This window comes from Lissotriton vulgaris, chromosome 12, assembly GCF_964263255.1.
Source record: "Lissotriton vulgaris chromosome 12, aLisVul1.2, whole genome shotgun sequence".
Taxonomy (NCBI): domain Eukaryota; kingdom Metazoa; phylum Chordata; class Amphibia; order Caudata; family Salamandridae; genus Lissotriton; species Lissotriton vulgaris.
The window spans coordinates 518434940-518449933 of NC_141700.1; the positions used below are offsets into that span (position 1 = coordinate 518434940).

The 14994-nt window shown below is 50.5% G+C and overlaps 1 protein-coding gene across 2 annotated transcripts in view; it reads right to left on the bottom strand.

The window, feature by feature from the left end:
- The window catches only part of VAC14 (VAC14 component of PIKFYVE complex), a 1981056-nt gene that overhangs the window by 1841055 nt on the left and 125007 nt on the right, over positions 1–14994 (bottom strand). For both annotated transcript variants that reach the window (XM_086945294.1, XM_086945293.1), the window contains exon 3: positions 14374–14524. In XM_086945294.1, coding sequence (XP_086801420.1) covers positions 14374–14524 — 151 coding nt within the window. The remainder of the gene's footprint in view (positions 1–14373; positions 14525–14994) is intronic.

Consider the following 14994-nt stretch of genomic DNA (forward strand, 5'->3'; position numbering starts at 1 on the left):
CTGCATTGAACTAGGTATCGCTACCACCGGTCTGAGTACTAAAGACGATTTCAAGCACGCCATTGAGTCATGGGCAGAAACCGGGGCCGTCAGACCCCCGGACCAAAATGTCGCAGCAGCAGAGAAAAACACCACGGCTCCCGAGGAGCGAAGAACGGGTCTCTCGCAAGATGAGATCCAAGAACGGGAAAGAAACATGAACTAGAAATGGCCCGGCTCAAAATGGATGGCGAACTCAAATTAGCCGAACAAAAACTGAACCTGGAACATCTGCGGCTCCGAGAAGAACGGGAAGAGAAACAGAGACAAAGAGAGCTCGAAGAGAAGAGACTGGCGTATGAACACGAGCGCAAACTAGCTGAGATAGACTTACGCAAGCAGAACAAAGAATTAGGGGTGCCCGAGCAACCGCGCACCCCGGGAGCAACAGAAAAGAAGGTACACATCCCCAAGGATGTCGTTCGAGAATATTTCCGAGATGACGACATACAGCAATGGTTCAAGGCCTACGAGATCGCTATGACCTCCCACCGGATCGATCGAAGCGACTGGGGAGCCGGTCTATGGGGGAGGTTCGTCAATGAGGGCCGCGATGCCCTGCTACAGCTCCCAGACCATCTGATGACCTCCTATGACGACATGAAAGCTACCCTCCTCACCCGCTATGGGCTCACACCTGAAATGTACCGCCAGAGGTTCCGAGACTGCACCCGGATCCCGGGTACAACTTGGGTGGAATACGTGAACTATTTCAGCCGAGCCTTCGAGGGTTGGATCAAGGGAAGCAACGTAACGACCTACGAGCAACTCTTCAATCTCATGGTATGGGAGCATCTATCAAACAACTGCTTCGTCGAGCTCAGGCAGCACCTCCTCGACAGTAAATTGACTGATCCACGGCAGCTCGCCGCCGAGGCTGACCGGTGGGAAATTACCCGAGTGGGCCGAAATGGGTCACATGAACAGAACCGGAACAACCAAGGTCAGCACCGTCCCCGAGGAGGAGGAGGGGGCCAGGGACGAGGAAGAGACAACGCCCCGGCCGCTCCCGCTACCAGCACCCCACCCCCGGCCAACCGGGGCAACACCCCGGCGCGGCCGGGGTACAGAGCCAATGTCACGTGTCACCGATGCCAGCGAGTCGGCCACTACGCAAACGACCCGAATTGTCCACAGAGCCAGACTCCGAGACCCCGCCAGATGGCTGCCGCCGCCCTGGGGGAAGAACAAATCTCCGAAGAACACGAGGAATGTGAGCAAGAACACCAAGAATGGGAACCCGCCGCCATGGTTCTAGCATGCCTAGGGGGGAAAGACATGGTCCCGCGGGTCCCCCTACCCGCCAACACCCAGAAGTACAGCCAGTGGGTGAACATTAATGGACGCAGGGCCGAAGCCCTAAGTGACACCGGGGCCAGTGTAACGGCCGTCCGCTGTCACCTGGTGACCCCAGAACAGATTCTGCCGAACGTTCTCTGCCCTGTCCGTTCAGCCGACAATTCGGAGAGTCTATGTCGGATGGCCTGCGTCCCCTTCGAGTGGGGGGGAGTCTCCGGCATGTTGAAAGTGACGGTCCGAGATGATGCCCCCGTAGACTGTCTCCTGGGAAATGATCTTGAGAGTTCCCCGTGGGCCGCCGTCGAGAGAAGAGAGCACCTGGGGATGTTGGGCATCCCGGACTGGGCGTGCGTAACCACCCGGTCCATGGCTGCCCGTGCCACCCCCCGACCCGAAGAACCTGAATGGCCGGCACCTCCTCCCCCGGTCGCTCCAGTAGAAGACACCGACCGTGCCGTCCCCCCAGAGCAAACTCCCGAGGGGCTCGTTCAGCCTCAGGACCTTCCCGGCCTGGCTCAGTGGCGTCAGGAGGGGGGGCCCACCCAGGAACAGTTTCGCCACGAGCAGAAGACCTGTCCCTCCCTCGAGGGACTCCGCCAACAAGCCCTCGCCCAGAGCGCAGGGGATACCCCCGGAACCCATTGGGTCTATTGGGACAATGACCTGTTGTACAGCGAACAGAGAATCGCGGAGTTAGGGGCCAGTCGAGTGCTAGTGGTGCCCCTCCGCTTTAGAGACTTCTTGCTAAACCTGGCCCACGATGTCCCCCTGGCTGGCCACCTGGGTCAGGACAAAACCTACAGTCGCCTGGTGACCCACTTTTTCTGGCCCAAGATGAGGAACGACGTACTCCAGCACTGCCGGTCTTGCCCCACGTGCCAGGCCAGCGGGAAGAGCGGCCGCAAGCTTAAAGCACCTCTGCAACCTTTCCCAGTGGTCACCACCCCGTTCGAGAGGGTGGGGATAGACATTGTGGGGCCCCTGGACCCCCGTACAGCACAAGGACATCGGTTCATCCTGGTACTGGTGGACCACGCCACCCGCTACCCCGAGGCTGTTCCCCTGCGAACTGTGACAGCCCCGGTAGTCGGCCGGGCCTTGATGGGGATCTTCTCCCGGGTGGGCTTCCCCCGAGAAGTCGTCAGCGACCGGGGCACAAACTTTATTTCAAAATACATGAAGTCCCTCTGGCAACAGTGTGGGGTCACCTACCGATTCACGACCCCCTATCACCCTCAAGGAAACGGACTAGTTGAGCGGTTCAACCGCACGCTCAAAGGGATGATTGGGGGGTTGGAAGAGCCCCTCCGTCGCCAGTGGGATGTGCTACTGCCGTGCCTCCTCTTTGCCTATCGAGAAGTCCCCCAAAAGTCCCTCGGCTTCAGCCCGTTCGAACTCTTGTATGGACACCCTGTGCGAGGGCCGCTCAGCCTAGTCAAAGAAGGCTGGGAAATGCCCCCTCTAAAGAACCCTCCAGATGTTTTCAAGTACCTCCTAACCCTCCGCAACCAGACCAGACGGTTCAGAGAACTGGCAGAAGCAAACTTGGAGGCCAGTCAGGAAGACATGAAAAGGTGGTACGATCAAAATGCCTCCTCCATCGAATTTGAACCCAGCCAACAAGTGTGGGTAATGTCTCCCACCGAACCATGCGCCCTGCAAGACAAGTGGACGGGGCCCTTCAAAGTAGTCGAGCGCAAGAGCCCTGTCACCTATCTCATCGATATGGAATCTTCACGGAACCCTCTCCGGGTCCTCCACGCCAATAGACTAAAACCCCACTTTGTGCGCTCAGAGCTCAGCCTCCTGATGGCAACAGACAACGGAGCCGAGGAGGACTCCGAACCACTCCCTGACCTCCTACGGACTCGGGAGAAGGACGGCTCCGTGGACGGGGTCCGACTCTCGGAGGCCCTCACCCTGGAACAGCGCCAAGGCTGCCGAGACCTCCTGCTGCAGTTTGCCACCCTGTTCTCCCTCACCCCAGGGGTCACCCCCTGGTGCTTACACGACGTGGACACTGGAGACAGTCCCCCTATCCGCCATCGGGCCTACCGCGTACCAGATCAGGTACGGGCCTGCATCCAAGAGGAGGTGGCCAAGATGCTCATGCTCGGGGTCATCGAGCCCTCAGACAGCCCCTGGGCCAGCCCAGTGGTACTGGTCCCCAAAGCGGCCACCCCCGGCACCACGCCTGAGCTCCGGTTCTGCGTCGACTACCGGGGCTTGAATGCGGTCACCAGAACGGACGCACACCCCATTCCCCGAGCAGATGAACTAATCGACCGCATGGGAGCTGCCCGCTACCTCAGTATCTTCGACCTGACAGCGGGCCACTGGCAGATCGGCCTCACACCCCGGGCCCAAGAATGATCTGCCTTCTCCACCCCTGATGGCCACTACCACTTCAAGGTCATGTCATTCGGCATGAAGAATGCCCCAGCAACCTTTCAGCGGCTAGTAAACCAGGTCCTGGCGGGACTCGAAGAATTCAGCGCCACCTACCTGGACGATATCGCTGTGTACAGCCGCCACTGGTCCGACCACCTCAACCACCTTCGAGAGGTACTACAGGCCCTCCAACGAGCTGGCCTCACGATCAAGGCCAGCAAATGCCAAATTGGCCAGGGGTCCGTGACCTATCTCGGGCACCAGGTGGGAAGCGGTCTGGTGGCTCCTCTGCAACTCAAGATCGCTGCCATCCAGTCTTGGCAGCCCCCCATCACCCAGACCGAGGTCCGCGCCTTCTTGGGACTCACAGGCTACTACTGGTGGTTCGTGAGGGACTATGGCAGCATTGTGGGGCCCCTCACGGAACTCACATCCAAAAACCAACCAAAGAAGGTCAACTGGACCCCAGACTGTCAAGCGGCCTTCGAGAAGCTGAAGGCCACCATGTGCTCCGCCCCTGTGCTCCAGGCCCCCGACTACAGTCGGGAATTTATCGTCCAAACGGATGCCTCAGACCATGGCATTGGGGCAGTCCTTTCCCAGCTGAACCCCGAAGGACTTGACCAGCCAGTGGCTTTCATCAGCAGACGGCTCCTGGCCCGAGAACAACGCTGGAGCACCATCGAGAGGGAGGCCTTCGCCGTGGTGTGGGCCCTCAAAAAGCTCCGGCCTTATCTCTTCGGTACCCACTTCCGGGTACAGACCGATCATCGGCCCCTGCAGTGGCTAATGCAGATGCGGGGGGAAAACCCGAAACTATTGCGTTGGTCCATCTCCCTGCAGGGGATGGACTTCACTGTGGAACATCGACCCGGGCAAGACCACGCCAACGCAGATGGCCTGTCACGCTTTTTCCGCCTCGACGAAGAGAGTCCCCAAGAGGATGGGTGACTCTCCCCGCCTTCAGCTGGGGGGGACGCATGTTGGACAGGCCACGTGAAAGGCTTGCTCCCTCCCCGCACGACCAGGCCCGAGCCCGGCTCTTCAGGTGTTACACGCAACAACCACCCGTTTCCCGTCTCATATGGGACCCCTGCCCCTGAACATCTCCACATCATGGGCCCGATTCCCTACCGGCCCTCTCGCCCGGCCTGGGCGCCATCTTGGACACAGCACCACAAGGCCGCGTGGCCTCCGATCGACCCTAACCCTGGGCCTGGCCAGGCCCCGACATCCCGGCACCACCATCCACCCAGGAGGTGAGCGGACTACTTGGCAGGTCAATGGGAGAAAGAGGTGTCGATGGTTCTCCCCCGCCAGGTGCCGATCGCCCCCAGCTCCCCCAGGTGCTGGCTCCACCCCCCTGCTGGGTGTCTGGACTCCCTCATCCCGGACCTCCCGACCTCCAGGTGCGAGGGTCCGGACATCAAAGGGCGCCAGACCTATAACCGGGGCAGCTCCAGAGCAGGAAGGCAGTTGTATCCTGGAGTCGAGAGACGCAGTGAAGAACTCATCCTTGACGGACTACTGGCCCTGCCGTAGCCCTGCCTTGTGAACTATCGACCTGCCTGCTGGCGCTGCCGCAACCTTCTGAAACCTTCATCGTCGTCGGGACCTGCTGGCGTGGCCGCGGACCGTTTGTGATCACCACCTTCATCGGGACCTGCTGGCTCCGCCGCGGACCGTCGCTACCTTAAACCATCCCGGGACCTGCTGGCTCCGCCGCGGCCCGATCATCTAGAACGCCGAGCTCGAGGATTGTGAGCTATTTCATCTTTCACCATATCCACCAGATTGATAACAAGACTGTCCCGCTACCCCCTTTCCCAACCAAGAGACTAGAATAGAGGGGACCCCCTGAGTCCAGACCTCCTTGTACCATTTCACCGTACTTAAAGAATTGCTTATAAAATAACGTTGAACCTTATCCTTGTGTGGTGTACATCTGTGGGGGGGGAGTTACTTGTCTGTACGATCGCTGGAAACGGCTCTCCCCGGAGACCTCTCCCCTTGTCCTCGGCCGACCCTCCCGGTCCGTCTAACAAGGGGTGTATGGGGTGGGTGGCGAGTAGTTCCTTGATGTTGTGTATGTGTTCTTTGATCTGATTGAGGGTGGCCATGATGATGTCCATCGTGGGGTAGGTGGTGGAGGTGGGGGCGGCAGTCAGAGGTGAATGGCTGACCAGGGAATTCGTGTGCAGGTGGGAGCGTGGACTGGAGTTCGAGGAGGTATGCGTTGTGTTGGTGTACGGGAAGGTGTTAGGGAGGAGAGAGGTTTTGGCGGGAGGGGTGTGGATGAGGTAGGGAGGGGGTTGGTGGTATGAGTGAGGGCATTGGTGGTATGCGGGGGGGTCAGTGTGTAGGCTGGGAGACTGATAGTCGTGGTGGGGGAGCAGGAAGGGTAATGGGGGCTGAGAGTAGGAGGGGAAATGGGATAGGGGATGGTCCTGTTGTGGGGAGGGGGAGTTAAATTAAGAGAGGAGGTGTTTTCTGAGTAGTTGGTTAGAGGGTAATGAGGACTGAGAATGGGGGGGGATGAAGGGGGGATTTGTCGAAGTGTGTGTTGTTCTGGTGCTGGACTAGGTTAGGTGTGTTGTGGGTGAGAGCTGTGCTGTCAGGGGTGAGCGGAGTGTTGATGCCCGCTGTAGGTGTGAGAGGAGTGTTGATGGTATGTGTGGAGGTCTGGGGGTTGGTAGAGGGGGTGGGGGTGTGAGTGGTGTATGAGGGGGAGCGATCTGTGTCTGTGTTTGAGGCGTGTGTTACAACTGCATGGTGCTGAACTGGGATAGAGGGGTTGTGGGTGGGAGATGGGCGATCAGGGGTGGTAGGTGTGTCCCTGATTGAGGAGTATGTAGCTGTGAGGTCATGGTTGGTGGGACTGGAGGGGATATGAGTGTTGGACCGCGAATGGGAGAGGTGCTCTTTGAAGGTGGGGAACAGGTTGTCTAGCAGTTCCCGGTTCCTGTCTGTGGATTGAGCTAGGACAATCCCGTTATTGTAAATGGTGATGGTGGCTCTGCCTGGAAAGAATTGGGATGGTGTGATGGAGAGAGTTAGGCTGTGAGCGGATTTCCTGGTGGAGGAGACGGTGAGTAGGGTGAGGAACGCTTTTCTCCATTGAGCTCTGCGAGTGGTGTGGAATATGATATCAGTGTTCAGGGATCCATTGACCGGTGAGAAGTAGGTGTCAGCAAAGGGGGTTTCAGGGTGTGACCTAAGGAAGTTGTGTTTAAAGCGTTTAGCGGCTTTTTTGGTGAGTGACGGTGGGTAGTTGATTTTATATGTGTGATTGCCGATAGGATCCATGTTGCGATGATGGTTTAGGAGGGAATGGGGGAAAGCAGTATAGTGGTACACATGTGCAGGAAAAACAAATACATACAGTAGGTTACACGGTGCAAGAGTAGTACTAGTGATCAATCAGCATAGCCCAAATGTAAGAGTGTGCAGGGAAACATATACATACAGTAAGTTATAGAGTACAAAAGTGGTACTAGTGATCAATCAGCATAACCAGGATACGCGAGTGTGTAGTGTAGCAAATACATACGGTATTACAAAGTAGAGCAAATATATACGGATGGTATTACAAAGTAGAGCAAATATATACGGCATTGCAAACTACAAAAGTGTAGTATAATAGTGGGAAAGGATACAGATGCAGATATCAAGTTACATGGATCAAAGTTAACCCAAGAGGCAGGAGTGACACTAGTGATCAACCAGAGATATATGGATCAAGAGTATTAAGGTGCAGACTTTAATCCTAGTGACAGTGATTTATATAAATCAAAACATTGTTACTGGGTAGGTAGAACAGTGAAAAGGCTGACTTCCCCAATGGTGTGTTTGTCTATACAAAGGGCCTCATTTAGAGCTTGTCAGGTGTGTGGCGTCTGCCAAAAAGCAGCAGAGGTCTTCTCCGCCATGTTTAGAGTGCATTGAGGCCCTATACAAATGGACAACTTTAAGAATATGTGAGAGTGCACCAAGCCCATCAGATGCCATTATCCCGTACGTCAGGCTGCATCTTACAGATGAACTTTACCCCAGATAAAGATATCCAGACATTTTAACCACTGTCTAAAGCGTAGCTGCATGTGATTACTGAGAATCCAGGATTTAAATATAATCCAAAAATCGGGCAGCAACCTGAGCATATAACCTTAAAGGGTCATTCAAATGTGCTGCCTTTGAGCACATATCTGTCCACATATGAATAATAGATGGCAGCGTAAAAGAAAACGCTTGATAAAGATGCAACAGGGGCATATGCAATGTAATGATATTTCTGATGAATAATTTACTGATTTTTATCTTACATTGCCTCACAAAGGGCTCTTCAAAGTGCATAGTCCTGTGCCCACATGTAAAATGTACTGCAAACTGGTATTACAAATATGGCAATTGTTCCTAAACACCAATAGTCCTGTCTCACTTCTGCAAATTAGTAGTTCTGCTTTCCTAAAACCAAATGCCTGACTCATGCTTCAGAACCATGATGGCCCTCTCTGATCAAAGGTTTTATAAAACATTTGATTTTCCTCCTTGAAGGTGCATCAGAGACACTAAAGCACAATAACCAGGGTTTCTTTTACAGCTGATAGACTAGTTTCCACAGTTGGCACATGATCACAAAGCTCTTCCCCTAGAATGATCCTTTAGTCCTCACAATCCTTAGCTCAATGTTTCTGGAGGCTTGAGAAGATGTGTGGTGATATACGGGCACACTTGTCAGAGTCTGCGTACCAAAAAGTAGGCCAGGGCAAAAGATGCAGAGGGCAAACCACAAAACTGTATACCCAATTAGAATCAGGGCTTCCTGGGTATTCCATCAACTAGCTGGGAAATGAACTATGTTCTGATGGAAGAAGCTTTGATCTTTTAAATAAACCTGTTCCTGGCTGATCGCCACTAGCCACAACTTGGGATATGTACTACCCCATGGGACGAGTAATTTGACATAGCGCATATATTCTAACAAGACATTCGCAAGATTGCTGCTAGCTGATCCCTCCAAGCCGGGCCTAGAATTTGGAAACATTCTGCTAGTGTACCCTGCTCTGAAGAACGAGAAACTGGAATGCCTGCTGAAAGTAGAGGAGTTGGCTCCTGAACAGTAGGACAGACTTCAAGCAAAGTCAACTGAAACCTGCCTGGAGCAAATGAACTAGCAGGACCCAAATAAAACTTTGCAGTGATTGTTGCCACATTTATCCAGAGAAGCACCTTAGTACCTATACGCTGAAGAGCTGCTGGTTTGATGCCTTGGTTACAGACCAACATTGTCCATAGGGGCCCATATTATTTAGTTTTCTAGCACCCAGCATTGAAAACGTGCTATTAAAGAATTTGAAGGTGGTAACACCCACAGTTTCTGTATATATCTTAATGCTAACTGCACTTTTTGACCAACATGTAAAGAAAACTGTTTCCCATTAGAAGGAATAGCTATGAAAGGACATTTAGGTCATTTATGTCTATTGTTGTCATGCTTTTTCTGAAACGTTAGTCCACAATCTCCTCCTACAGTAAGTCTTGATTGTTCAGCTTCACTATCTTTAAATGAGTAACTTAGCTGTCCATTGGGAGTGAAAAAGTAGCAGTGACCCAGGAGTACTAGTAATAAATGATGGTGGCCACCTTGGAGACTGTAGTAAACACCGTCTGCACCTAAACCTAAAATACAAGCCCCATGGTATAAAGGCGTCGCTGCATTGAATAATGTGGTTGCACGTAGAAGCTTGATCACTCAGGCATGATTACGTGGACAGGCGTGGCTGTGTGGTTAAGTGTAGACATGAACAGAGACTAAGTCAGGGAACAAAAGATATTCCATAACATCCAGTAAAGCAATTCTTACTTATGGGGACAATAAAGTGAGTGTCTTTGAATTGGGTAAACGTATCACCTGTTAGTTACAGGCAGGACTTTTAGCCAGCAAAGCTATTGAATTGTTCATGGTATAATAAACAAAAATGAAAATATAAGAGAGGCTTTGCATACAGGAGTGTAACAAAGGGAGGTCTGCATGGATATGCGTCTCAGCTTCGATGTCACTAAACATTAAAGATGTCACTATATATCCAACAGGAATTACGCACAGCCATCAGCAGCGCAATGACCGACCACACCAGCATGTTCAAGGTTCTTTATTTCCAGGCAATGAGATATTCACAAGCAGGACGGCATAACGCGTTTCGAGGTCAGTTACCTCTTAATCATATGCATGGTTTCTGGGGTGGGTTCGTTAGTCTTTTCAAACGTGGCTGGAACACTGAAGAGGGACAACTTTCCATTAAATTAAAGAGGCAGTCTTTTTAAATGATTTTCCGAGTGTTGGTGGAATTTAAGGTAAAAGTACCCATTTTAATTCTTTTATAGTGCTGAATGCGAAAAGTCACTTCAAATGATATTCAGTTTACCTTAATTCTTTCTTCTCCCAATGAACTCCTTTATTCAGACTACAAGGTCCACAATGCCTCTTACTGCATACACAGCGTTACTCTTTTCTCCAGTGTAGGTTTTGGTAAAAAATCCACAGTGTATTCACAGCCAAATGCTTCACGCTTTTAATCGGTCGAATTAGTTCTTTGTTTTACCCGATGGCGGGAGCAACACTGGAACAGGTTACAACCACCCCAGATTCCAACCTTTTCTTTTATATATAATATTTTTTATTTTTTTTTAAATTTAAACAGGGGTGACCGAAAGACGTTATGGAGGACGCGTAAAGAATAAATCTATCAATCGGAGATCAACGGTGTCTGGGTCTAATGCCTTTGGGATTTAAAAAGTAAAGGAGGTGAATACACATATGCACACACATATACATACACATATGCACACACACACACATATATATATATATATGCATACTAGCAGCCCGCCCCGGCGTTGCCTGGGGCAGAAGGGGGCTGGGGGCAGCATTTAAAGTCTCTGTGCACTCCTGCCCGCCTCGCCGCCACCCCCCGCCGCCTGCCCCGACATTGCCCAGACCGCCTCCCACCTCCCGCCCAACATTGCCAAGCCCGCCTCTTGCCTCCCGCCCGACATTGCCCAGCCCGCCTCGCACCTCGCGCCTCGATCCGCCCGCCTCCCGCCCACAGCCTGCCTTAGCCTTACCTGGCCGCCCGCAACGTACTGCACCGCCACTCCTCGCCGCTCTTTGCCTCTCCATGAGCAGCCCACTCCAGACTCCACGCCACTCCTCGCCGCACGTCACCGCTCCTCCCCCGCATGTCGTCATGACGTCTAGGTCGCGGTCAGCGCTACGTCGCGGCCGGCGCTAGTTTAGGGAACTACTTTGTTTTGAAATTTTAATTTTTTAATTTACGTTTTTTTTTCTTTCTGTCGCCTATGTCCTGAGGATTCAAACAATGTATTGGGTGTGTAGATTGGCGCTGTGGTTTCCGTGTTTACCTTGCCAAAAGGTGTAAGTTCTCTCTTTATAATAGTAGTATAGATATATGTATACACACAGACATATACATACATATACCTGCATACACACACACACAAATATATACAAACACAAATATACACGTATAAATATACACATTCATATGAATAAATATATATATATATATATATACACACACACACACACAGACATACACATACATATACATATATACACATACACGAATATATTCACGTATAAATATACACACATTCCTTTTATAAAAGAGTAAGTTAGCACTTCGGTTTGGGAGTTGGTAACCTTTCGGTTTGCGAGCGGAAATACAAGTAAAACCACTGATACATCTAGAAAAGATTCGGTATTTGGAAGTGAAGCCTAAAACAAACCCTTTCCAAATACCGAACAGTTATCCAGTCGCAATCCCATTTTAAGACTCGGTAAAACTTTACTGACTCCTAACATGGCAAGTCGCAAGGTCCGAATCGGAGTGCTTGGGGCCGCAAAAAGATTCATATATCTGACCTGACATTTTTTGGGACATACAGTTTTCTCCCAGATTTGAGGGAGAGTTCCCGTCAAACCACTGGGTTGTTGGATGCCTTTCATGGCGGGAGACCGACACCTAGTGGAAACTGCAGTTTATTATTTTTAGCATTAGCATACCAATTAAATGAATCAAAGAAGGAGGAAATCTGTTCGTTGTAGAACTGCTAGTTATACCTGCAGAAGTATTTGTGAATGTATACAGTATATAAAAATATTAAATAAATAAATGCATGTCTATAGCTAGCGCTTTCTAACCCTGAAGAGGAGCGAACAGGTTCTTTCAACAGCCAAACGGCATCAGACCGACGTCGCCAAAACCACCCTTCCGTTGCAAGAAACAGAAGGGAGCATTCAGGTGAGTCCAGCCAAAGAATGACGTCAGTGAAAAGGGAACGGCTCGACCATGACCCAGCCACAGAATAGGATCCCACTCAGATTCCAGACACACTTAGAGGAGAATGCAGCCTTGTCACGCTACGGCTTTACAAGATTCCCCCCCCCCCTACAGAAATGTCTTCCATTTAGTGAGAAGGACGTGACCTCAGAGGCCTCAGGAGCACGGCCCAGAGGCTTCCACAGCGATGCCAGGTGCATGACAGGCATCACAAACCATGAGCATAAAACACGGCTATCCCACTGAACAGTCCAAAACTGAACCTAGGTGTGCAGAATTTGCATTTAAGGTGTTGTCATCTCTAAAAAGCGGCTCAGCTACGGGTTTTGTCCGCTGGTTCACAGTTCTCCGGAAAATCTACCACCCTCACGCCTTTCTGAACAGTAGAGGAAGGTACAAGCTGTTCTTACCCAGGTTACCCTAAAAATGTGAACCCTAGCATTCGCTGCTAATGGAAGAAGTCCTACCATCCTGCATTCCCACACTGCTACTGAGAGAAACAAGATTCCATGCGTCTTTAGACCTGTCAATATGATAGAGGAAAGGCCCAAGCCCACAGCCATACTAAGATTACACTTGGAGAACGGAACAGTATCTGAACCGAAAGCCAGCGCCATTAATGGAACCGCGTCAACCTCAGAATAAGAAGGGGACAGCATCAGGCTAGCTGTGGTAGACGTCTTGAAGCTAAATAAAGGTCACTGCCAGTGTCGGTGATGAGGACAAGGATGAAATGGCCATGGAGTTTGAAATCCCTTTTGCCCTCGTGGCCAAGTGCATTGGCGGTTAGCTAGTGTAAGTAAAGCAGCTCTGTCTTTCAAGGCATAGTATCAGCATGTCTCAAAAAGGCGCCCATACTACTTCCGGAAGCAGCAATGCACCGTTCATTATGGCTACAATACTTGTAATAGTAGAGCACCCTAATGTTTTGGGATTCTGTATTGTGTTTCCAATAGATTAGATCAAAACGATCACAAGCCTGCTGATTTTACAAGCCTATTGGACGTTCTATGTATACGTTTCAGAGCCACGAAACAAGCGCCTAAAAGCCATTAAGTTAGGCTTTTGCTTATTAATTAAAGTTTATGCCTACTGAGCATAAAGACGTGTAAAGCACATCCAGGCCAATACACTAATGCAGCATCACCACTCAAAGCGCTATAAGGAGCAGTTCTACACTGAAGGCCAAGCGTCTCACACTTCTTACAGTTCACATGATGACCATTCAGTCCTTGGGCTCCCAGGTGAGTGAGAAAGAGGCTGCTGTTGGGCCATTCAAGGTGTCGCAGCATGGCCAAAAACAGGGCTCTGAACCGTACTAAATATGGAACCGATAACTGTAACATGTGGGGACAGGGCCGTCACAGGTGTAGCGAATCACAGGACTGCGATGGTTAATGTTGCTGGGATGTCAACACCCCTTTCTTTGTCCTTAAGGGGCTGGAATATAAATGTGAAAGTAAGACGGCCCTATGACCAGCTCTCAGGGTTTGCATCTTATTGGGTACTTCAGCTCACTAGCCAGCAGTAACCCACAAAGAAATAAAGAAAGATATAGTCAGCCCATAACTAATGAGTCAGTTTCAACCGATTTAGAGATTTACAAAGGACACATATTGGATTTGATTACAATGGTGTCGAGTGCGCTCATGTGGACTATGACTTTCCTTAGTACTTCTTTTTACACCCTCTTCTGCGAGTCACACACATAAACACACGTTTTGTATCCAATGTACTGACATTAACAACGGTCTCATAAAAGTATTACAACAATATTTCACAATTCTTTAAACACATAATTATACACATATGTAAGACATCTTCGGTAAAGTTAGGTCCATGAACTTGTAAGAGCAGTTAAACGTATACCACTCTGGCCATCGAAAAACAAAATAAATAGATTTTATTTCATGGTTACTTTCTGAACCACTAGGAGCAAAATTGAGTGAAAATGTTTCATTCCAGCAGTCAATGCCTACCAGACACAAGAATTAGGTTTTAAGCACCATGAGCAAGGTGCTTCTCCATACACAATAGCAGGAAGCTGATAAGACAAAGTGCAAGAGAAAAAGGCCTCTTGACCGTTCAGGGTCTGCAAAATTGTACACTATTTGAGGCAAACGCAGCAGTTAAGTTTGAAAGGATTTTCAGCAGTCACTGTGGTACCATGGGCAGTATCAAACAGGATTCCCCCAGCACAGATGGACAGCAGACCCACATCCATTCCATCACCATGCTCTCGTGCCACTGGCAGTGATAAAGGTTGTAGTGCACAGCTTACCTTGCCAAGGGCGATGGAGCAGGCTGCCAGGCCGATGAGCCCTCCTTTCCGGCTGTGCGGGTGCTGGGACAGCGCAAACTCCTGCGACAGGATCTGAATAACATGCTTGATCTGCACTGCATTGTTCTGGGCCACAAACTCTCTCACCAGCCTGCAGAAGTAAAACACACGAGATAAGACACTGCGAGCCGAGCGCATGCACGCCTACACCACAGACACCACACAACATGTAGTGCTTAGTTTCAACTACATCACGTTGTACCGAAGAAAAAAATTGTTTTGGCCGAGAACCTGTAAAATCCCTCTATAGTTTTCCATGTCTTCGCCCTCGTGTGGCTTTCCTCAGTGTTTCCTTTCATTTTAGTAATGGTATTATTTCCCCGTGTGAGGACTTGTTGAGGCTCGTGCATTGCAAGTACACATCACTCACGGTTATTATTCATTAAGTTGGGTTTGTCCCATGTGAACAGGAGCAATATGCTTTTCCATGCTCAGCACATCTCAAATCTATTCTGCCTTCTAAATTCTGTGGAACACTTCACTCAGCAGAGGAGCAGCTTCATAACACACACACACACAAAAAAAATGATGGGCAGACACGGGAAGACTATCCCTACAACA